Consider the following 25,048-nt stretch of genomic DNA (forward strand, 5'->3'; position numbering starts at 1 on the left):
ACATAGATAAATATAACATTATTTTTAAAAGCAAGAAAGTCTTCATGCTAAATTGTGCTACACCAGAACACACAGAAGATTAAGATCTTTCTCTCAACAGTCTTCGCTCACAAAGCTAGAAGTCAGGCTCTCCAAGATGATACAACTGCAGATGGAAAAATATTCCTTGATTACTGCTCAGCTTCTATCAGACTGTAACTCAAGTGAAAAATCATCTCTGATACTTGGGAGTTGCTTCTTAGTGTTATTCGAACTGATACAGAAATTAGTTCCTTGGGGCGGGGTGCTACTGTAACAAATCTTAAATACACAGGATTGGCTTAGGTGTCTGGAGGTGGTTGTCAAAAAAAAAAAAAAAAAAAAAACCAAAACCTGAAATTGGAAATTTTAAATGTGGAAATTCAATGGCAAAATTTTGCTATAACAGTAATTTGGGAGGCAGACCAAATGTTGGTTATTTGTTGTATTCAACAGGGTATTTCAATAGACATATGTTCAAGAAGTAACTGGTTTGCAGGCCAGAAGTGAAACAAAATTGAGAAAGAAAAATATAGCCCAGAAATTCAAAACCTCCCCAATTAGAAAACTCCCCACTTGTAAACCCCAAAGAGCAAGGCATGAGATTTGACATGGTTTTGAACGATATTGGCAGTGGAGCCATCCATGCCTTGGCCTTTCTCTGAGGGAAATTTTTGTATTATTAATGCTATCTCTTTATTTATGAGAGGTATGCAAATTTCCTACTTATTCATGAACCCATTCCCATAATTTCCGAATGGGGATTTATACATTTCATCTGTGTTATCTAATTCGTTACTGTACAGAGTTGATGTTCACAGTATTCACTTATAATCCTTTTCAGTTTCTGTAAAGAGAGCAGTGATATCTCCTCTTCTTTGCTGATTTCAATGATTCGAGTCTTCTTTCTTTTTGTCTCGGTCAGTCTAGCTATAGGGTTGTCAGTTTTGCTGAGCTTTTCCAAGAACCAACTCTTGTTATTTGTATTCCTTCATTTGTTTTTCTATTTTTCAATTTGTTTATTTCTGCTCTAATGTATAATATATCCATTTTTCTCCTTGCTTTTCTTTGTCTTAAACGTCAATAAGTTTACTGATTTTAAATCTTTGATTTTGGGTGGGGTGGAGCAAGGAATCATGTCTTTATTAGGAAAGTCAGCAGATTGAGAAGATGGGAGACTAATGTCCTGAAGACCCATCCTCTCATCTCTTTTGATATAGATGTTTCCAGCCATGACTTTCTTTCTATGCTCTGCATTGCCTGTATCTCATAAGTTTTTGTATGTTGTGTTTTCATTTTCATTCCTCCCACAGTGTTTTCTAATTTTACTCATTATTGCTTCTTTGAGCGACTGGTTATTTAGGAATGTGCTGTCAAACTCACAGAAACAGAGAGTAGAATGGTGGTTAGTAGGGGCTGAGGGCTGGGGCAAAGATGGAGATGCTGGTCAAAAGGGTACAAGCCTTCGGTTACAAGATGAATAAGCCCTGGGGGCCTAACGTACAGCGCAGTGACTCTGGTGAATAACACTGTGTTGTGCGCTTGAAACACACTAAGAGAGCAAAACACAAGCATCATCACCACACACTACATGGTAACGATGTGAGGTGACTGATGCATTAATTAACCCGATTGTGGTCATCATTTCAAAAAGTATCCATATGTCAAACCATCACATTATACACCTTAAATATGCACAATTTTATTTGTCAGTTATACCTCAATAAAGCTGGAGGGGAAGAGATGAAAGAGAATAACCATCATACAAAAGAGTGACAGGGTTTGAGAATCTCTGTATGTCTTCTCCTCCTTGCATTTACTAGCTTCTGGTACTATAACTCTGAGAGAGTCGCTTACCCGTTATTCTCTGTGTCCTTTGTATCCATCCCACAGAGGTTATTTCTTTTTAGTTACCTAGACTGACCACACTAAACTGATTAATGTGGAAAAGTGGGGAAATAAATCAGGAAAATTGTTTCTATTCTTGAAAACTCAGTAAGTCTTTTTAGTGTTGGTACATAGTTTATTGAGTCATCAACTTCCCCCAAACTTATGAGGTACCTGATATATTTCATTTATGTGCTAGTAACCACAGGTCCTTTCCCAGAAGTAATTTTCAGGACTGATTTATTTTGATGTCTTTCCCTCTTAACAAAATAGTGATACCTTCAGGACTCGGGCACCATAGGTGGAATGACTACAACTTCTGTCTCTTTTCTATGTTATTACAGTCAACTGAAAGTGGACTTAAAGTTCAAAACCACTCAAAATAACATCCCTTGCTCTTTGGGGTTTGCAAGTGGTGAGTTTTCTAACCCAGTAAGGTTTTGAATTTCTAGGCTATATATTTTCTTTTTTTTTTTTTTTTTAACATTTTTTATTGGTTTATAATCATTTTACAATGTTGTGTCAAATTCCAGTGTTCAGCACAATTTTTCAGTTATTCATGGACATATACACACTCATTGTCACATTTTTTCTCTGTGAGTTATCATAACATTTTGTGTATATTTCCCTGTGCTATACAGTGTAGTCTATTCTACAATTTTGAAATCCCAGTCTATCCCTTCCCACCCTCCACCCCCCTGGTAACCACAAGTCTGTATTCTCTGTCTGTGAGTCTATTTCTGTCCTGTATTTACGCTTTGTTTTTGTTTGTTTGTTTGTTTTTGTTTTTGTTTTTTAGATTCCACATATGAGTGATCTCATATGGTATTTTTCTTTCTCTTTCTGGCTTACTTCACTTAGAATGACATTCTCCAGGAGCATCCATGTTGCTGCAAATGGCATTATGTTGTTGGTTTTTATGGCTGAGTAGTATTCCATTGTATAAATATACCACATCTTCTTTATCCAGTCACCTGTTGATGGACATTTAGGCTGTTTCCATGTTTTGGCTATTATAAATAGTGCTGCTATGAACATTGGGGTGCAGGTGTCATCCTGAAGTAGATTTCCTTCTGGATACAAGCCCAGGAGTGGGATTCCTGGGTCATATGGTTAAGTCTATTCCTAGTCTTTTGAGGAATCTCCACACTGTTTTCCATAGTGGCTGCACCAAACTGCATTCCCACCAGCAGTGTAGGTGGGTTCCCCTTTCTCCACAGCCTCTCCAGCATTTGTCATTTGTGGATTTTTGAATGACGGCCATTCTGACTGTTGTGAGGTGATACCTCATTGTAGTTTTGATTTGCATTTCTCTGATAATTAGTGATATGGAGCATTTTTTCATGTGCTTTTTGATCATTTGTATGTCTTCCTTGGAGAATTGCTTGTTTAGGTCTTCTGCCCATTTTTGGATTGGGTTGTTTATTTTTTTCTTATTGAGTCGTATGTGCTGCTTATATATTCTGGAGATCAAGCCTTTGTCGGTTTCACTTGCAAAAATTTTCTCCCATTCCGTAGGTTTTCTTCTTGTTTTATTTCTGGTTTCCTTTGCTGTGCAGAAGCTTGTAAGTTTCATTAGGTCCCATTTGTTTATTCTTGCTTTTATTTCTTCTAGGAGAAAAATTTTTAAATGTATGCCAGATAATGTTTTGCCTATGTTTTCCTCTAGGAGGTTTATTGTATCTTGTCTTATGTTTAAGTCTTTAATCCATTTTGAGTTGATTTTTGTATATGGTGTAAGGGAGTGTTCTAGCTTCATTGTTTTACATGCTGCTGTCCAGTTTTCCCAACACCATTTGCTGAAGAGACTGTCTTTATTCCAATGTATATTCTTGCCTCCTTTGTCAAAGATAAGTTGACCAAAAGTTTGTGGGTTCATTTCTGGGCTCTCTATTCTGTTCCATTGGTCTATATGTCTGTTTTGGTACCAATACCATGCTGTCTTGATGACTGTAGCTCTATAGTATTGTCTGAAGTCTGGGAGAGTTATTCCTCCAGCCTCTTTCTTTCTCTTCAGTAATGCTTTGGCAATTCTAGGTCTTTGATGGTTCCATATGAATTTTATTATGATTTTTTCTAGTTCTGTGAAATATGTCCTGGGTAATTGGATAGGGATTGCATTAAATCTGTAGATTGCCTTGGGCAGTGTGACCATTTTAACAATATTGATTCTTCCAATCCAAGAGCATGGAATATCTTTCCATTTTTTAAATTCTTCTTTAATTTCCTTCATCAATGGTTTATAGTTTTCTGTGTATAATTCTTTCACCTCCTTGGTTAGATTTATTCCCAGATATTTTATTACTTTGGGTGCTATTTTAAAGGGGATTGTTTCTTTACTTTCTTCTTCTGTTGATTTATCGTTAGTGTAAAGAAATGCAACTGATTTTTGAACGTTAATTTTGTAACGTGCTACCTTGCTGAATTCTTCAATCAGCTCTAGTAGCTTTTGTGTGGACCTTTTAAGGTTTTCTATATATAGTAACATGTCATCAGCATATAATGACACTTTTACCTCTTCTTTCCCAATTTGGATCCCTTTTATTTCTTTCTCTTGCCTGACTGCTGTGGCTAGAACTTCCAGGACTATGTTGAATAGGAGTGGTGATAGTGGGCATCCTTGTTTTGTCCCAGATTTTAGTGGGAAGCTTTTGAGTTTTTCACCATTGAGTACTATGCTGGCTGTAGGTTTGTCATATATAGCTTTTATTATGTTGAGATATGTTCCCTCTATACCCACTTTGGCGAGAGTTTTTATCATAAATGGGTGTTGAATAGGCTATATATTTTCTCCTCATTTTTTTTTCATTTATGGCCTGCAAATCAGAAAATTATTTCCAGAATATATGTCTATTGAAATACTCTGTTGAACACAACAAACAGCCAACATTTGGTCTTCCTCCCAAATTTCCATTAGAGCAAATGTTTTGTCATTGAAAAACATGTATTACCATGCTTACGATTTCCAGTATCAGTTTTTTCCAACCACTTCAAGACTCCTAAGCCAATGCTGCATATTTAAGATTTGTTCAGTAGCACCTCCCCTCGAGGAACTAATTTCTATATCCGGGCAAATAGCTCCAGCCACAGTAAAAGGCTCCCGAATACCAGTGCTTGTTTCCACACATGTCACAGTCTGATAAAAGCTGAGCAGTAATGGAGGAGTCATTTTCCACCTGCAGTTCTATCACTTTGGAATCCTTTACTCCTAGCTTTGTGAGTGAAGTATGCGGAAAGAAAAAGATCCTCTTAATTTTAAGTGGGTTAAGTGTAGTATGATTTAACATGAAGACTTTGTTGTTTTTTAAAATAATCTTATATTTTTGGGTGTGTGCGTTTGTGTGCTTGTGTGTGTGTATGTGTGTGTCTGTGCGGGATCTGAATTAACTATTTTGTTTGTGGACACCTGGGACCACAAGATAGACCTAAAGGACACATCCCTCTTTAAGCAGCTTACTTGACTGGCAGGTTAAGCACTTAGAAAACAAGCCGCAGAGCAACAGTAAGTTTGCGAATCTGCATAAACACTGTAAACCCCAGTGCTCTTCATAGGAGGCCAAAACAAACGAGAGAGTAACTTCAGAGGTGGAAAAATAAAATAAGACTGATTTAAGAAGAGCAGGTGGTTCACATGGAGAGGAGGCAGCACTTTGCCTTGTAAGGACCCATTTTATTTCCCTTCTTACTATCCACGTTTTAAGAACAACTGCAATTTTATGCAGCGTATTCCACTAATTCCCAAAAGCTCTTCATCTAAAACGTCACATTAAGAACTAGGTTAATTAGAAAAGAAAAAGAAGAAAGAGATATGAAAAGGTCATAGAGTTTAAGAATCGTCTTCTTTCCTATACGGTTATGTGTGAGCCAGGTTCCTGCCGGAGCAGCCATGGTGGTAGCGGTGACGGGGGTGAGGGTGGAGACAGTGATGGTCTGCTGTCTCACCAAGTGCCAATTTTGTGTGCGGCATCGTGCCAACTACCTTACACACATTCATTTAATTTTTTTTTCCTAGGACAATTTTTCAATGTAATACAGTTTTCGCCATTGCCATGAAGGGCTGAAATCCTGAGGAGGTAAATTATTTCTTCCTCTAATCAATCAGACAGTAATGAAGGAAAACAACATGGATTTAAAATTACATAGAAATAATCTTTGACATGATTCAAAATTCAGATAACACTGATCGTGAGAGCCTGAAACTTGGGATCAAAGAAAAATAGAAATAAAGCAAAATGACGATATGACATTGCTCAATGCAGGTCTTAAAAGAAGGAACCATTCATTCCACCGCAGAAAAGAGCTGTGCTTTATTCAGGAAGTGGAGGATAAGGAACAACGGCCCAGGGGACGCAGGGACACAGGAGGCAGCCGGGACCCTCTGCCGGCGCCCGGGAGGGAGCCGCCGCTCTTGCTCCTGCAGCGCTGTGACGCCCTCTCGGCTGCCTCCCGGGGGGCGGCAGGACAGCAGGCCCCGGAGGGACGCCTCCGTCCGTCAGGCATCACCACGGGCATATTCCAGGGGAAGGGTGGAGAAGCTGCTTCTGTATCCACGATGGGCCTTGAAGGGAAGACGAAGGTGGAGCTGCGGAAGGACCCGGATGGGCCGGTCGGCCTTCTCCTTTCCTGATCCCGTGAGTGCTGAAGCCGCTACTTGCTCTTGGGTGGGCACTTCTGCTGGCAGGGCTGGGGCGGCGGCACCGGGGGGCACTTCTGCTGGCAGGGCTGGGGCGGGCGGGGCTCAGGGCACTTAGGTGGCGGGCAGGGCTCTGGGCACTTAGGTGGCGGGCAGGGCTCTGGGCACTTAGGTGGCGGGCACACAGGAGGTGGCTGGCAGGGCTGCTTGCACTGCTGCTGTTGGTAAGACATCTTTCTGGAGTCTTCCAATCTGAAAGAAATTATACGACAGTGTTCACCAGAAGGAACTGCTACGGAGAGCAAAGCTAAGGCTCATCAGCACCCCGAGGTAGTTCCTCTCGACTCTCTAAGACTCTCCTTGAATCTCTTCAATCCCTTTTAGTGAATTTCTGGCTTTTCCCTCTTTAGCAAATTGTTTCACCTGCCCAGAGAAAACATTCTCTTTTCTCACACAATTTTTCCAAAGAAAATACCTCTGTGTGAAAGAATGTTAAGCAATATTATTTGTATGAAACAAAATCTTCAAGAAAGGCCATCACAAGTTCTGAAATCCTGGGCAAGCCACAGGCAGTTCCTGTCATCCTTGTCTCTCCTGAGGTCCCACCAGACTGACTCACACACAGAGCAAAGGGCCAGCAGGACGAATACACGGGCCTCACACCTTCTACAGCATAAGCCTTTGAAATCACAGCAGAGGGGTATTAAATAGAAGAAAAATACTTTGGGTTTTTTTCTCACCTCTTCATCATGTCAAAGATTTCCTACTAACTTCTTTTTTCCATAAAGGAAGTTGAACTCTGTACCAGAATCCCAGTCATAGCACTGTGCCCAGATTCCAGTTTTCCATCAACCAAGTAGCAGCAAACCCATGATCATGACCTTGGACCCACCAAATTTGCTGTCTTCAGATCGAACTCAACATTTAGGAGCACAAGAACACAGCTGAACTTAAGAGTCAGACTCACCAGTTTCTCCAAAGTCGACGGGGACTGGAGCACCAGGAGGATGGCAGCTGTGGCGCAGAGGACCTTTTTATTGGGGCTTGCTGCCCCACCCAGGGGGAAGTGGAGCTGACTAAAGCTGGCCTGGTCCAGTAATTTCCCAACCAAAATGCAAATCCATCCACACCTGGCTTGACTGGGATTCTGAAAACAGGAAATGCCCTGCTCCAGGATCTCCCCACTGGATTAAGTTCTCCTGACTCACAGAGTCCTACCTTAGCCCTCAGTTTCAGTGACTTACGGCAGTGGGAGAATTGGGGTGGTGGGGGCTGTTATAAGTGGTGGTCAAAGTCTCTCTTTCTTGATTAAGGACAATGACTGCTTTTCTCACCTTCCTTGAATTGCCTACCTGCCCTGGTCCACGTGAGCTGATTGCCATTTTGTTGTACAGAATGGGTTGAAAAGAGCCTGGCTACCTGGTGACACCTTTCTCTTTATCGCGGATCCTTCTTATAATGCATTTCCCCTTGATCGGTGGCTTGCTAACCCAAGTCTGCTTTCTTCTTCTAAAATGGACTGAGGGAAAGTTTCAGGTCTTCTCACCTGCCTTTCCATCATGATACTTAGAAACATTCTGTAAAACAGTGACCTCTAGGGCCGTCCTTTCACTGCTTTGCTCCTTCAAGTAAAGTAGATCCTTGTGGCCTTTATAAATCTGCTCCACCTCAGGCCAAGGGGCTCCATAGGAGCACAGCCTCACCTAGTGTAATTCCAGCGTTCTGGGAGCTCAAACATAGACCTGTAACGGAAAGTAAGCTTCTTGTTCATAACTCCCCAACATGACAAACTCCCTGCTCCTGCATAATTTCTCCCAACTGACTTCTTTCTATTCCTTCACCTTTTAAGAAATGTCAAGTTAAGATTGTTCAAATTTTCTGTCTTCCTGCACTTTTCAAATTATTGAGAAATCCAGTCTAAATAGCAATACCATTCAAACAATTTTCTAGGTATTTAATATTCATAAATTACTTAAAAACATTTTGACATAGAATCTAATGGTAAATTCAAGAGAAAGCTAAAAGTACTTAATTATTAATTCAGTCTTTGGAGTTAATTACCATTCATTTACAACATCTTAAACATTAAGAATAATTTTTAATAATTTTAATTTATATTCAGGATTTTCCGTAATGGTCACAGAGGAATATAAGTCAAATAAACCTCTTTCTTATTTCACTTTCTTCATAAAATTTGTGGGTGTGCTGGCAGGAAGTTTTGATGGTTAACATGTGGGTCAACTTGACCGGCACATGTTGCCCAGATATTTGGTCAAACATTATTCTCGGGATTTATCTAAGGATGTTTTGGATGAGGTTAATATTGAAATCAGTAGACTGAGTAAAGGAGGTTGCTTTCTGTAAGGTGGATACACATCATCCTATCAGTTGAAGGCCTGGGTAGAACAAAAGGCTGGCTTTCCCCTTGGAAGAAATAATTGCCCTGCATGATGGCTTCCCAGCAGGATTTTAGCTCTGCAGATTTTGGACTTGCCAGCATTCACATTCTCTCTGTCTCTGTCTCTCTCTGTCTCTGTTTCTGTCTCTCTCTATGTATATATAATTTAAACATTTCACCTACCATTTCATGCCCATGATTGCTTATGGGCAATTAAATTAAAAATGGCAAAAGTTAGTATCAAGTGAATTTAAAGTAAAAAATATTAAGATTACATGATACAGGTGATGAGCAATTATGACAAATATAATGGGCCTTTTTGCAATAACTAAAGTTCAGGAAACAATGCCCTAGTATGTTCTCCAACCCTGGAGAAAGATTTTATTTCTGCCTTTTCAGAGATTCACCTTGCAAAATTTCTTCTACAGTTCCTCCATTCAGCCCTTGACCTGACCTATCCTCTTTTCTCTACTGTCCCCTTGGGCACTGAAGCTTTTCTTCATGGGCCCTGTCTGGTTTAGGAATAAAGCTAAAATGCTGGCTTTATGTGACTGTGGAACGTGGGGACACACTTTTAATGGAATCTGGATGTTGCATCTCATCTGACCCCAACACTCCCCTAAACTGCAGTTATGTGCTTGAAATTCCTTTATCAGGAAGTAAATCCTTTTTATTCATAAGTAAAAACCAGGTTTAAATTGCATGAAACCAAAAATAAATGTAAGATATCATTTAAGACTCACAGCATCACACATAAGTGATTGTGAGTAGTTTGGGGGAGGGGAGAGAGGATCAGAGCACTGAAGTTTTGGAATCTCGGTGAAAGATGAAGTTAGGGCTGATCTTATATATTTACTATCTTCTACTCTTTCCAAACATGCTTCGGTCTTTAAAAGACAGTAATTTTTAAAATTTATTTTCATGTTTATTCTCCATCTTCTCCTTCAGCTCCCACAATCTGCCATGTCGTCCTCTCACTCCCCAGTCTATATCTCTTAACTGTGCAGTTTGATTCATTGACATGATGCCAATACATTGAGTGACTAAGCCTTTCATATCTTGTCAAAGTCTTCGTGCAGCCAGTAGGGCTGATTAACTGTTATAAATTAAACCTTTAAAGTGATGTTATTAAAGCCTCCTCCCTTGTCTTGGCCCAATAATCAGGAAGCTTTCAAGATTGTGGTTTCATAAATGGGAAAGGAAGAGGAAGAGGAAAATGAGACGAGGAAGAGGAAGAGGGGACACTCAAAACCTCTGGAACAGTCACCAGCTCTGCTCCAGAGATGGAAGGATTACAGTGTCAACCTAGCATCACATTCTGCCAGTTAGACAAGCGGGGTTCCCAGCACTGTCATTGCCGCTGTCAGTAAGGAAGGGCTTTAGACCAGGATTACCACTTGCCTTGACCATCCCGGAACAGCCATCACTACAGCACCTCAGACCAGGTGTCTAAAGCAGTGTCATCACAAATGGCCCCTATAGACTATTTCAGTTGCCATTGTGTACTAATTATTTGAGTACGGTTAGAACACGTGTTTTGTACCCAGTACGTGAGGACCCATATGGTAGTTATGGGGTTAGACAAGTAGCAGTCACACCTAGACGTGGTATCTCCTGAGTATTCCATGAGGACTTGCATAGGCGCTCTCCTCTCAAGGCGGGACCACTCCTCAGCGTAATTTAGATCCACCATGATATGCCTATGTCTTTAATCCCATCAAACCCATCATCTTTTCCTATTCTGTTTATTTGCTTTGCATCCATAACAAAAAAGATGATATTTATACTGCTACATGTTGTCCATTACAACTGAACATAATAGTCCAACATAACTGAAATCTCTAAGCATTCAGTCATCAAGATTTATAGTTATGTAGTGATCAGTCTGCAGGGAATTATATGCTACATTGTTAGATGGCCCCATAGGAGTAGTTCCTGGTAATTCCACCCCCAATAATATCTTTGGCAGTACGTGTATCCTGGAAAACAAGCGTCAGAAAACACTGGCACATTACTACAGTTCTGCTCGGTCGTTAATAATTGGTACAGCTCACCATCATACTGTGTAGTCAAAATATCTTCCAGATGATGCCACTCAGGTTTTAAAAATTCTGTTTAATTTTATAAAGTTCCAAAAGCAGGGGTAGTCTCAGCTAACACATGGTCGTACCCTCTCGAGCATCTGGTATACTTGCTAAGAGAAAATCACCTGTTTTTTTTTTTTTTTTTGGTCTGAGCCTCTCTCAAGGAAGCAAGGTAATGTTGGATTTTCCTCTTTGCATAATATATTTATTCAGTCTTCTGTCCTCTGCTACTATTTCTCCTTCTGTCCTTCTGCCACTGATTTGAACCTAAACTTTTTCGCCTTTGGAAAGGGATATTAAGTTCAGCTGCTGTGCTGGTCCAGATTGCCAAGAGCAATACCAGTCTGGCAAGTGCCTTCCCCTCAGCCCATTCTCATTCACTCAGGGCAAGGTTACCTAGGTACAGGACGAGAGAACTAGTTCAAACAGCAGACAATGCAGCTGCACTCACTGTCAACCCCAGTTTTGCCAGATGGGTAGAGGCACAATCCATCTAAGACACTGGACAAAATATCTCTCCTGCGACAAACAATAGCTGTGAGTAGTCAGGCCAGAAGGATGCTGCTGCTTCCGGCAACTGTTACAGAACCCTGTACAACTCTGAATTTGGCCTTGGATAACATTACAAATGAAATGTCCCTTAATTCCTGGAACTCATTTGTGAAGCTTCAGCCCTAATGGAAAGTGAACATCCAAATGGCCAGTGTTCGGGTAGAATGCCCAAGGAGGAACTTTATGAAAGGCTGGAGAAATGGCTCAGCAGACAAGGTAGCATGCCACAATCAGCACCCTTCCTAAAGCTTTGGAAGCACCAGGAGAAAGAAACACAAAGGAGACAACTGGGCCCTAACTTATAGCCTCGGGCGTGTGTATGTATCAAGAACGCGGGTCAGGGAGCCTTGACTAAGTGCGTCAAAATAGAAGCGTCACTTCAGGACACTAGGACCCCTCTGATGATCACTGCTCTTTGTGGTTAGAAGTGGGAAGGCTAGGAAGGACTTGAGTAGAAGTGTTAATTATATGAGGCCCATGGGTCAAATCATGAGTGTGTGCCTGTTTACAATGGATATGTCTCCTTGTGTGCGGGTGTCTCTATGTGTTGGGTATCTGTAAGGTAAAAATGAGAGAATAAAACCAGAATAACGGGTTCAAGTATGTAGGAGTGATGTTTTCGCGTTTTTTTTTTTTTTTTTTTTTTTTGATGTTGTTGTTGAATAACAGGAGCCTTGGGGACAGGGTTCTCAGGATGAGAGGTGGCTTGGAGCAGGCATAACTGAGTCCAGGGCCAGAGAAGAGCCCTGCTCCAGGCATGGCTGCCCAAAGTGACAGGCTCTGGCCTCTACTGCACAACAGCTGCTGGCGTTCCAGGGGAGGCCCTAGATGCAATCACACGCTGATGGAAGCACAGGGTACCAGCAGGAGACAGAGGACATCTATACCAACTCCTCTCTGTCTCCAGGTCCCACTCATGAAGGGATAGCAGGGGATGGGGCACAGTCACCCAATGACACAAACAGCCAGGAGTGTGCTTAACAGTGTTTTAATAGTGGCAGAAAAGGAGACATACATTTCTTTCCATCCAGGTTCCCCCTTCAGATGAACCCTGAGCAACTGAGGACCAGCAAAGCTGCTAAGGTCTTCTGCATAATTCAGAGCTCAGAGGTCTCTTCAGAGTGTGTAAGGAAAACCTTATAGCACATATCTTTAGGATGCAGGTAAGAGAGAGGCTGTGACTGAGGGTGAGAAAATACTGAAGACAAGGTCTACACAATGAAGACACAGAATCAGAAGGGAAGAAGGTATTCGGCATCTGGCGGGGGCTCCTGAAGAGCAAGGATGTGGACCACGTTACTTCTGGCCGGTCTTCTTCTGGGTTGTGTCTGGAATGACTGGTGGGGGGCATGGCTCTGCTACATCGGGTTTTCCAGGCTGAGGAACCGTGGGGTAGACTGGCTTAGGATTTTTGGTGTCATATGGCTCAACTATGGTGAGATGGCTTGGCTCTGGAACCTTGGTGCTGCCCGGCTGTGGAGCTTTGGGGCGGCATGGCTCCTCGGTTATGGGGACAAATGGTTCTTGAGGAGGAGGCGGCTGGCAGGGCTGCTTCACCTGCTGCTCCTGAGGCTGAGGGGGTGGGTTGCAGGGCTGCTTCTGCTGGTAGGAACTCATGCTTCCAAGGAGGCTGGACCTGGAGACAGAAAAGCTGACTCAGTGTTTTGGTAAAACAAGGAGGAAGCCAAGTCTAATGACAAATGTCTTGTTTCATGCACCTTCAGAAATAAGAGCTTCTCTTCTCTTTATTTTTGTTTCCCTGAATTTGAGATCAAAGGAAACTTGGGGGGTTCCTGTCCACTTTCAAGAGGAGGAGCGGCACGCTGCCTTATTCTGCTCCAGGGGCGGGGAGCCTCTCTCCCTGTGCTTCCTCTCCTCCTGGTGACTCTGAAGACCTACATTAGCAACATCACACCAGGCTGCTAGGATTGGTCCAAGTCCCAGGTTTTCAATCATTTGAAAGGGGGATCAGGTTCAAATCCTGGAGTCTACCCTCTGATGTCCACCATGCAGAGTGCCTCAGCTCCCGCAGGAAAACCCCTGAGCCCATGTGCTTCCACCTAAGAGCCTCTGTTCACATCGTCTTCTCTGTGCACACTTTCTGGAAGGCTTTCCATTTTGTTACTGCTTGTCCACACATGCTCACCCCTCATGGCTCTCCTCCCAGAGGCTCTCTGCCAGATTCTAAGTCATTTTCTCATCTTGTCACAGCACAGTACCTGCCTCGCCCTCTCCACTAATTACTTTACATGTAGCATGTTTGCACATTTCACCTATGTATCATGTTCTCTGATGGATTGTAGGTTCCTGGAGTAAAGAAAAACATATCTTTTGAATCTGCATTGCCAATGCAGTGCCTTCAACATTGCATATTCTCAATATTAATTAGAGAGGGTATTAAAGTGTCACCGAAAGTGCCCTGGACATGGGCTGTAGTCTGTATCCTCCTGCTAACTGAAAAGATGATCAACAGAAACCACTCCCCTTTTCTGACCCCAAGTCCCACAGCTGTAATCTAAAGTGAGAAGTCAGAAAGAGCTGTCGTCACCTTAAACACAAATTACTTCGCATTTGAAATAAATATACCGCAGCATGGCAAAGAGATCCCAACCAAAATAAAACGCCCTTGGGCAAATATTAAGAAAATCCCAGTGGGGAGTCTCACCTGGTATGCAGAGCAGTTCGAGCTGTCTGGCCTCTCGGGTCTGGTTAGGCGTCTCTGGCCAGCTGGCGTTTTATGCAGAATAAGAGGAAGCGGGATTTGGGGGCGGCTAATCTATCTTCATTCCAGCTTTTGTAATGAAAACCTCTGGCTTAACTGGTTTTTGTTTTTTTTTTTTGCTATTTATTGTTTGACAATGATGTCATTTGGGTCTGTCCTCACTGTCTACCCTTTGTGGTGTGGTTGCTACGGGCAACAGGATTCTTGGGTGGCAATGAGTTAACTCAGGGAGAAGTTCCAGGCTTCTGGGACCAGAAATAACCATGCTTCTTGGACAGGACCCTAATGTTTAGCTCCAAGTAAGTGTGTTGAGCATTTTTGTTTCCTCAGTGGGTGAGGAGATGAACACTAGGTATTACTGGTCCTACTGGAGGCCCCGGGGATGGAGGCAATATGTGAGTCGCTGATACCCCATCTCTCAGTGGACTCAGGCCTGGAAGAGGAAAGGAGAGGACCAGCTGCCTCCTTTGGAAGCGCATCACTCTGGAGAGACCCTTGATGTGCGATGTTCGCCACAGCGAGCAGATGCTACTGGGGAGGACAGGCAGGATTGGCTGCATCTGTCCAACATGATGGCACAGCCCTGAATGATCCTGCTTCTCATGGAATCTCTCTTCTCTGTGAGTGACAAAGAACAAGAAAGCTCTCCTTCTCTGAGTTCACACTCCAGTCACATCCTCTGATTAGGATAAGATGAAACAGAGGTCACCAACCCAAAACTGACCTCAATGCACAGTCTCTTATTAGGTGTGGCCCCTGGGAAATCCTAAACACCCTTAGAACTCAGGAATGTGAACAGCTCCTCCCTTCCCACTGCTCTACCTCTGTTTCCTCCCATGAACCCGAATCCCAGGCACAGTCACCACCAGGATCCCCTTGCACCAGTTCTCCAAAGCCCTGGTTGCCCTGTAACCTCACGCAATGTCTATTAGATGCTCAGGTAATGAGCAATGATCATTTTCCCTGCTAGATGTATAGATGCAGACAGGGGAGGGCGAAAGGAAAGGATGAAGGAAGGAGGGAAAGAGGAAGGGAGGGAAAGAAGGAAGAAATGAAGGAAGGAAATAAGGAAGGAAGGAAGTGGGGAGAGAGAGAGAAGAATAGCATTATTTTAGAAAGATGTCCATAAACGGCTTTGACAACCATAAAGTGACTTCTTGGAAATGATTCACTATCTCATGACAGGCTTCACAGTCTGAGCTGAGAAGGTGAAGGTTCGTCATGCTCTTCCCCTGCTCCCTTCCCCACCCATCTTCTTCCCTCCCTGCTACTGTTTGACCAGCCACATCCCTCTGGGGTGGGGCCAGTGCCACTGTCACACCTAAGCTCTAGCTTCCAGCATCACATTGGCTGTCCTCTCAGGTTGGTCAGGGTCCCTCCCTTTCTTGAAACTACCTCTCAAGGCCCCTGACACAGGGATGTTCGACCCCCGGTCCTGCTGCTCCTCCGGGGATTCTAATCTCCAGAGAAACCTGCTTCCTGCTCCTCTGTATGAATCCGTGTCTTTCTTGTGTCCTAAACTGACTATGGACCTGTGTTCCAGAAGAAATCTCTTTCTCACTGCCTGTCTCCCTTCTTTGGTGGGCTCTCCTTTGCTCTGTCTTAACCTTTGTTTATTCACCCTAACAAAATACTCTCTTCAGCCACCAGAACTTCTGGTTTACCCCAGCGCCGCTGCTCCAGTCTGGACGAGCACACGCACTGGCTGGGTGCTGAGCCTCTTTCTGTCCTTCGGAGAAGCTTGGTTTCTTCACCAGCGCTGCGTGCACTGCAGAAACTGACTCTTAGGACGCGAGTCACATCGCTTCTGATGGAGACGCCCACCTCCAGAGGTATCTTGATCTTTTCTGCTGGACCCCTTTCCAGGTGGCAGGAGGCTGCTACTCTTCCCACATCAATGGCCTGGACCTTGCTTGGGGCCTGTCTATGGGTGGTTGTTGGTGCTCTAAACCCTCTCCAAGTCTCCTGGTCTTGCTCTTTTGCCAGCCACGATTATATGGAATTCCCACACAATCCCTTGGACTCTGCCTTTCCTTCCTTGATCCTCGGTTCCAGGATGCAACAGCATGAGGGTGTCTGTGGAAATTTTGAGTTTATTTGTAGATATGCAGACTCGGATAGTTAATGCTTGACAGCCACGCCTCACCACTGGAGTATGTGAGTTGACAGATAATGCTTCCCTCATTCATCTGCAGAGGAAATCTTTCTGAAATCCATTTTTTTCATATTTAATATGTATAATTAGGTGAGCTTGGACATATGCAAACACCCATGACATCATCTCCATAATAAAAAGATAAACATACCCAATAGCTCCCAGCATCTCCTTCTCTCTCTCTCTCCCTCTCGTGGTGAGAACACTTACCTGTTCTCCTAAATTTTAAATACACTAACCATATTGTTAACTATAGGCATAATGTTGCACAGCTAATTTGTAGAATTTATTGCTCTAGCATAACTGTAACTTTATATCCATTGACTAACGACTTTCCATTTCCCCCACCCACACCCATGAAAACCACCATTGCGTTGTCTGCTTCTATGAGTTTGACTCTTTTATATGCCTTCTATAAATGGAGTCATACAGTATTTGTCCTCATGTGACTGGCTTATTTCACTTAGCATAATGTTCTCCAGTTTCACCCATATTGTTGCAAATGGCAAGATTTCCTTCATTTTAAAGGCCAAATAGTATGCCATTTTGTTTAGATTCTGTATTTTCTTTGTCCATTAATCTGCTAACGGACACTTGTGTTGTTTCCATATCTTGCTACTATGAATAGTGCTGCAATGGACATGGGAGTGCCACTGTCTCCTAGAGATGCGGATCTAAAGTCTTTGGGATAAATACCCACAAACGGGAAGGCTGGATCATATGGTAGTTGTATTTATTTTTTTGAGGAATCTCCATACTTTTAAACAGCTGCTCATTTCCCCCCCAACAGTGTACGAGGGTTCCAATTTCTCCATAACCTTATCAATATATATCCTTTGTTCTTTTAATAATAAGCATATAGAACCACAAAGGAGCCAGGATTGCCAAAATGATCTTGAGAAAGAAGAACAAAGGTGAAGGCATCACACCTCCTGATTCCAAACTATGTTACAAAGCAACAATAATGAAAACAGTATGGCACTGGCATAAAGACAGATGTACAAACCAATGGAACAAAATAGAGAGTCCAGAAATAAATCCATACATATACAGTCAACTGATCTTTGACCAGCATGCTAAGAACACATACGTAGAAAAAATAGTCTCATCAACAAACAGCTTTGGGAAAACTGGTTATCCACATGCAAAAAAAATTAAAATAAAATTGGACATCTACCTTTTACCATTTATAAAAATCAACTCAAAATTGATTAAAGACTTACATGAGACCTGAAACTATAAAACTCCTATAAAAAACATAGAAGGAAACATTTGTGACACTGGTATTGACAATGATTTCATGGATATGAAACCAAAAGCACAGGCAACAAAAGCAAAAGTCATCATGCAAGGCTACACCAAACTAAAAAGCTTCTGCACAGCAAAGAAAGCAATCAACAGAGTGAAAAGGCAGCCTACAGAATAGAAACCATATATCTGATAATGGGTTAATTTCCTAAACATATAAGGAGCTCCTACAATTCAACAGCCAAAAAATAACCCAATTAAAAAGTAAGCAAAGGGCTTGAACAGACATTTCTCTGAAGAAGACATACAAATGGCCAACAGGTCTGTGAAAAGACACTCAACATCATTAATTATCAGGCAAATGCAAATCAAAAAATTACTATTCACAAAAATGCCCTTGGTGGTTGTCTACTCTGTAACATATTCATTGTAACAGATTGTCGTTCCTTTTGCCTGCTTTCATCCCTCCTTGATCCTTTCTTCTTTCTCCCTAGGATTACATTTGCAAAGAAGGAATTAGTTGCATGTGACTTTGCTGTAGACTCTGTTCTAGGGGGATCCAGGCTGGGACGTGCCATGAAACATATACTCTATCTGAGTTGCAGAAAGAGAAACACAACTGCCCAGTGATGGAAACCAGTGCTTAGGTCAGAGAAATCATGTGATAGGTCAGCATAGGAAACTCAGAATTGATCTAAGGCCCATTTTTGAAGGCTCTGGAAGTAACTCTGAAACTAGGCTGCTCAGTAGAGGAGCCACTAACCAGATGTGGCTGTTTAAATTTATATGTAGGCATTTGGGCTCCGGACTGTGGAACAGCAAATGTCGATTGAATGCAATAAATAACCCCAGGATTCAAATTCTAAGTTGTGTTCAGAAGGATGTATCACTATGGCACACAGTGAAACTAAAGTGCTTTAGAAAGTGATCCGATACTGTGCTGGGAGAACATAACCTGACATCTGTCGTGGGTTTTCTTGGTGGAAAAGAAAAAGACTTGAATATCAAGAATTCCAACTCACCCGATCATCCAACACAGATTGAGTTTAAAATTTCAAAAGGGTGGCAGTTATGAAGAATAGCCTTTTATAGGGTCGGGCAGCCCCAGTCATAGGGAAGTGGGACGGCTGGGCTGTTATTTCCCAACTAACACACAAGCCGTCTGAAATTCCCAAAAGGACTGGGCAGCCACGCTGCTACGTGGGGCAGAGGCTCAGAACTGGGGGCCCTGCTGCACCTGGCAGTTAGAATGACAGTGGCAACTGAGTGTCCACAGAGTGAGGTTCAGAATATTCCCTTCAAATCCACAGCATCATCCCCTGATGAGGGTAGAGCCCGCTCAGCATCTCAGCAGACATCAAATAAGCTCCTCCCATTTGGCAGGCACTTGTCTCTGCAGAGGTATGGGCGTGACCAGAACGGAAGAGTGTTGAACATACAGCAGAAAAGAGACGAAAGGTGAAACGAGACTGGGAAGGGCAACAATGCAGAGAATCCAGTGCATTATGTAGGGAGCCGCTGGGAGCTGCTGGCAAAGTGGCTGCCATAGACTTTCAGGAAAGAGGCTCTTCTGAGTCAAAAATGGGAGGAAACAGCCGGCACTCCAGTGGGAACTCCCTTATCACACAGCCCTCATCTAAACCAGCCCTCTTTTTCCTTCAGCACTCGTGGAGCTGCTAGTACAGGGGAACGTCAGGAAACCAAGATACACCCAGGAAGAGAGCCAGATGTGCATTTCTTTATCTGCACAGGTGAGAGCTGCACCCGGGCTGTGAACCTGCAATTAACCGACCTGGGTCTAGTCTGTGCCCCAAGTTCCTCACGCAAAAGCACAGCCTGCCTTCTAGTGCCGTCTGGCGTCCTTGGGCTGGGTGGGTGGCGTCGTGCCTACAAAGAGGAAAGGGGCAGGAGGAAGAGGAGGCACTGAGACTGGGAGAACTCCTTCTCCGCCAGGTAACCTATTTAACCCTCAGTGGTCGTAGGTTCAAAGTCAGTGGACAAGACTGGAATCGTTGGTTGTCAGCGGCGTGGATGGAGTGGTGCTCTGGGGGGCGGGGGTTCCCCCAAAGATTTCGAATTCTGTGGGGGTTTATGTGTGAGATCATTAAAGAAAAAAGATGTTTAACTACACCTTCTTTCCCCTGTTTTTGGGCTGCTGGCCCAGAAACTGCTGCAGGGTTTTAGGAAGTTTCTGGCGAAAAATGTTTCCTCTAGCTCATCAATATCTTCGTGTGCTTCAGTTTTTCTAAACATGTAAAATAAGTGTTAAAAATAAATATAACTTCAATTTATGGTTTAGAAAATGTTTAAAAATTTTCGGGGGACTCGGTTGACTTTTTTTGATTGAAGTACAGTTGACATGCAGTGTTAGCTTCAGGTGTACAGCGATTCAGCTTTTGTGTGTATGTTACAAATTGATCACTACAGTAAGTCTAGTCACCACCGTCACCATGAGGAGTTGTTGCAATATTACCGGCTAGATTCGCCCTGCTGTTCATTCCATCCCTGTGATTTATTTATTTTATACCTGGCAGTTTGTATCTTTTAATTCCCTTCACCTATTTTGCCCATCCCCCAAACCCTCCCCTCTGGTGACCACCAGCTTGTTCTCTGTATTTAGGAATCTGGTTCTGTTTTCTTCTGTTTGTTTTGTTTCTGCTTTTTTTTTTCTTTCAGATTCCACATATAAGTGAAACCACATGGTATTTGTGCTTTCTCTGTCTGACGTATCTCACTTTGCATAATGCCCTCTATGTCCATCCATGTTGTTGCAAATGGCAAGATTTCATTCTTAGTATGGCTGAGTAACATTCCATCGTATACATACATCTTCTCTATCTTTTCATCTGTCGATGGACATTTAGGTTGCATTTTATATCTTAATGACCTGCTCTCCCTCAGCTTCATGCTGATTTTTTTTGGTCTCATCAATATTAATCTCTTTTCCTTCTGTTATCTACCTAAAGTTTTCTTTTTTGTTTGTTACATTTGCTTTTATGTTCTGCTCCAAGAGGTACCCCGTATGTGTGTGCGGAGAGAAACGGAGGGAGAGAGAGAGAATAAGTGCGTGTGTGCTTTTGTGTCTGTGTATTTGCTGTGAATGTATGTTTATATGGGAAAGAGGGTGAAGATCGCTTCTCTCAGGCTCCTTCTAGGGCAGACACTGTAGATGCTATTCCATTCCTGCTACCGCGTTGGAGTCTTCACATTGGGGATTCAGTGAAAGAAAGAAAGAAAGAAAGAGAGAGAGGAAAAAAAAAAAAAAGACTTGGTTGATTAAGACAGTGTGTGTGTGTCTATGTGTTGTGTGATTTGGAGATCTGTGTGTGTGTGTGTGTAGGAGGGGGTAGGTGGGTATGTGTAGACGTGGATGTGTGTGTGTGAGTGTTTAAGTCCTTGGCTGGGGCATCAGGAAGGATGAGAGAAGAACAGATAATCATATTGGAACATGTTCAAGCTCTATTTCTTTGTAATAATAATAAAGAAATAAACTGAACAGAATAAAGGTGATTTGGGGGCAAAGGCTCAGAGTCAGAGGTGGCATGAAGCAGACACCATCTATACCCAGATAAGAATAATTTACTCAAGGGCAAAAAGAAAGCCCCGCTCTGGCTCAGGCTGCCCGAGGTAACAGGCTCTGATGGCCTTGCCTGCTGTCCCATTGCCAGCCCAGCGATGCCCTGTGAGCACAGCTTGCACACACACACACGCACACACACACGTTCCCAGTTCCCAGGTCAGGCGCTTTCTGACTACAGCCCTCGCTGTGCGCAGTTCCTGCTTCACGTGAAAGAACCACAAAGAAAGCTGAGTTGGCCAATGACACACACAGCCAGGTATGAGTTAAAAGTGATTTAATGAGGGCGGAGCAGGGAAGATTCACTTGACTCCCCCAACCCCAACATCCCTCCTTAGATGAGCCCTGAGCAGCCACAACGCTAGCTCAGCCAGTGAGACTTGCAGCCTTATCCAGAGGCTCAGGAGCCCTCCAGACTGAGTTAAAGGGCACAAAGAGGGAAAGGTTATGACTCAGGGTGACAGCAGGCTAATTGCGAATGGGACGCATAAGCAGGATGGGAGGAGGGACGATGTGTCAGGTGGTCGGCTCCTCAAGGGCTTGGCTGTGGACCACGTTACTTCTGCTTGGTCTTCTGCTGAGCTGGCCCCGGAATGACCGTTGGGGGACATGGCTCTGGAGTTATGGGGTGGCAGGGCCCCGGAGCTATGGGTTGGCAGGGCTCCGGAACCTTGGGATGGCAGGGCTCCGGAACCGTGGGGTGGCATGGCTCCTTGGTTTTGGGGACACATGGTTCCTGGGGTGGAGGCTGGCAGGGCTGCTTCACCTGCTGCTGCTGAAGCTGGGGGGGTGGGATGCAGGGCTGCTTCTGCTGGTGGGAACTCATGCTTCCAAGGAGGCTGGACCTGGAGACAGAAAAGCTGACTCAGTGATTTGATCCAACAGAGAAGAAACCAAGTTAAATGCCAGATAGATTTCATTTCAGGCCCATTTAGATAAGATGGTCTCTCCTCTCCCCTAGCTGTTTCCCACTACATGAGAGTAAAATATGCCTTGATATTTCTGGGTCTTTCAAGAGGAGGAACTTAAAGGCAATTCGTTCTGCTCCATTTCAGTGGGGTTGGTTCCTTGGCTCTCTCCTATCCCCAGACCTGTCACATCCCTCACTGACAAGGACCCAAGAACACATATTAAGTCTTTTGGAAAGTGATATTGTAGAGACAACTGCCTTGTACACACCCTTACAGGATGCCTCTGTTTGAATCTAAGCTCCTACGACTTCACTCTGGCCTTTGTTCACACAGTCCTCTCCAAAATGCTTTCCTTCCCACCTCTGCTTGTCCGAATAGCCTTCCACCATAGCTCGCAATGTGCGCGGTCCCTGGGAGCTCCCCAAACTGCCCCCGCCCTTCCCTGCCCCCCTCTCTCTCACCAGTCACTGTCCACCTTGCATTTCATCTGTGTGTGTTCATGCATTAGCTTGCCCTGCTAGGTTGTAAGTTTATTCAGTAAGTTCTGTAACCATCTAAGGTGCCTACCATGCCTAGCAGAGAGCTTTAAATATAATAAATATTCAGAAAAGTCCATCTTATGAATTAAAAATTTTATAAGCATCATAAGCCGAGAGAACAGTGGTGTTGCTGAGTGTGCCCTGGGCCCGGGGTCTAGTTGCAACTCTGCTACTCACTTACTGTGGGAACTCGCACAGGTCTGTCCCCTTCCCCGACCCCCAGTTCCACAGCTGTCCACTGAGGTCACCAACTTCACCAGCTCTAAGCTCCTTTCAAACCCAAACCATGTTAAATTTAAAATAAGGCTACCCCTGTATCCTCTCCCTCCAATTAATACCCTGCTTCAGCCCTCTTACGCGTATTTGTCCATTTTCCCAAAACTGAAAACACGAAGAATTTCAAATTGATTCCAATCAGAGACTCACCTGGTACACAGAGAACGGGTTGTCTAGCTGCTCCGGTCTGATGTGAAGTCCACGGCCAGCTGGCTTTTTATACAATGAATGAGCCCTGCCTCAAGGAAATGCAATCACCCTGGGCCCCTCTGTTTTCATTCCTTACCTGTCAGACATGATTCACCCCACTCCCCTCAATTACCCGTTGGCTCAGCTTTTGTGATGAAAACCACCCACTTGATATTTTTTGGCACCGGCTGTCTGACAATGATGTCATCTGGGCCCAGTTCCCACTGCCACCCTTCCCCTTAGACGCAGGTGTAGAGCTTGCTTTGGGGGAGGGGTGAGCCACAGGCTTGTTTCCTGGGGGGTTTAAAGGGTTCACCCCGGAGGGAGAGCTGAGTCCTTCGGTGGTCTTGCTACCTTTCTGCTCTTTTTCCTTGAGATGGTCATTCTTTGTGTCCTGTGGGATAGAATACGTTTGGGCATGTGAGCTAGTGGGAAGGGAAGGGATGCAGAGGAGCCGAGCTGGGCATGAGTTGTCAGGTAGATGCTATGGGATAACAGAACTGACTGATTATAGACTCCTGGTGTGCGACATCCTAGCCCCTTACACCCAAGTCCCCCATCTTTCTCCTAACTCCGCGGAACGACGTACATTCGGAATTACTTAATTATCACCCCCCAACCCCACCCTTCCCCGACTGCTTGTTAATCTGGGTAAACCTGCTTTGCTTTCACCAACCACACCTTCACCCCTCTCCTACTTCAGAGACTTTTCAAAAGCTAATTCCATTTCTGGGATAACCTTTTCCCTCCACTCCACCCAGCCTCCTGGCTGTGGCCCTTCCTCCTTTCCTAACCCGACTGTGTACCACCCGCACCTGAAAACCTGGGAGCTTTTCTAACCACCATCACCCCAGGCCCACCCCGTGGGGCCCTCAGGGATGAATCGTCCCCAACCTCTTGCCCACTTCCAACTCCAGACCCAGCTCCTGAGGGTTTTCTTCCTCTCTCTGGCTCCCTGTCTTTTGGGGGCTTTCTGAGCATCAGAGCTGCACCTGTTCAAAACAACACTTACTGTGGGGACTTACTGTGCTCCTGTGGTAATATTTGTATCCTCATTCATTCAACAAACATTCATGACGTCCTTAATACATGCCAGTCATGTCTCATGCTAGGAGCCATCCCAATATGAAGACCACTTCCACTCAACAGAGCCGGAACTCCCCAGGGTGAGGAACACAGCCGAACTCAGAGACACTAGTTTAATGGCTCAGAAACCCTCACTCATTCCAGGGTCTTCAAGAGACAACTGAGGAGTTTGAGGCCACGAGAGGTGAAATAACGCACCCAGGATCCAACAGCAACGCACCCACCAGCGTGAAGAGGAATTCCACACAGAAATCCTCCGTTCACCTTTGTCTGAACCTCCCCCTCCTCCTGACGCCTACAGAGGAAATTGAGCCCCGGCAGGAGAGAGATTAAAGGTGGAGAGCGGAGCTCAGCCTCCCTGGGTGAGGGCTCGGGGCACTCACAGTCTTGGGGAAGCTTTCCGTGAGTGGTGATGTGAGAAGCCAGAGAAAGCCTTGCCTTTTGGGTAAAACCTTAATATTTGCTAAGATAACTCCTCTTAAGTAGGAATAAAGCTGCTGAATGTTTCAGATGGCTCTGGGGGTAGACAGAAGGTATCTCCAGCACCCCTAAAAATAGGAAGGGGCTTGGGTTAGTGTAGGTGAAGTAAGGGACTCATTCAGTTTAGGGTCACTCCCTGGACCAGGCTCTGAGAGAGGAAGGGAAAGGCTGATGTGCTAAGATGCCTGTTTTGAACCAGAGTTGCTTTCTCTTTGGAGGAGGTCCCAGGGTGGCATGGTGACAAGCCTGGGTCCCCTGAGCCGTGATGGCAGTTATGGATGGCAGAAGGTGAG

The 25,048-nt window shown here is 44.1% G+C and overlaps 3 protein-coding genes across 4 annotated transcripts; all 3 read right to left on the reverse strand.

The window, feature by feature from the left end:
- Window positions 1-6,187: 6,187 nt before the first annotated feature.
- LOC116658728 (small proline-rich protein 2E) lies at window positions 6,188-7,663 on the reverse strand. Of its 2 annotated transcripts, none has more exons than XM_032464237.1 (2): window positions 7,506-7,663; window positions 6,188-6,790 (listed from the first exon to the last, which is right to left on the reverse strand). In XM_032464237.1, the coding sequence occupies exon 2, from the start codon at window positions 6,769-6,771 to the stop codon at window positions 6,553-6,555; it is 219 nt and encodes a 72-aa protein (XP_032320128.1). In that variant the 5' UTR covers window positions 6,772-6,790; window positions 7,506-7,663; the 3' UTR covers window positions 6,188-6,552. The 2 variants fall into 2 exon arrangements, with proteins under 2 accessions (XP_032320128.1, XP_032320127.1); XM_032464236.1 differs by lacking the exon at window positions 7,506-7,663 and adding an exon at window positions 7,279-7,301.
- A 5,205-nt stretch (window positions 7,664-12,868) lies between these two features.
- LOC102509874 (cornifin) lies at window positions 12,869-13,189 on the reverse strand. Its single transcript, XM_032464770.1, has one exon. It carries the CDS (start codon window positions 13,187-13,189, stop codon window positions 12,869-12,871), a length of 321 nt encoding a protein of 106 aa, XP_032320661.1.
- Window positions 13,190-21,534: 8,345 nt separating this feature from the next.
- On the reverse strand, window positions 21,535-23,306 carry LOC102509629 (cornifin-B). The gene is made up of 2 exons (XM_014552791.2): window positions 23,151-23,306; window positions 21,535-22,119 (listed from the first exon to the last, which is right to left on the reverse strand). Exon 2 carries the CDS (start codon window positions 22,098-22,100, stop codon window positions 21,831-21,833), a length of 270 nt encoding a protein of 89 aa, XP_014408277.1. The 5' UTR covers window positions 22,101-22,119; window positions 23,151-23,306; the 3' UTR covers window positions 21,535-21,830.
- Window positions 23,307-25,048: the final 1,742 nt, after the last annotated feature.

The sequence above is a fragment of the Camelus ferus genome, chromosome 21 (assembly GCF_009834535.1).
Source record: "Camelus ferus isolate YT-003-E chromosome 21, BCGSAC_Cfer_1.0, whole genome shotgun sequence".
In the NCBI taxonomy this organism is placed as follows: Eukaryota; Metazoa; Chordata; class Mammalia; order Artiodactyla; family Camelidae; genus Camelus; species Camelus ferus.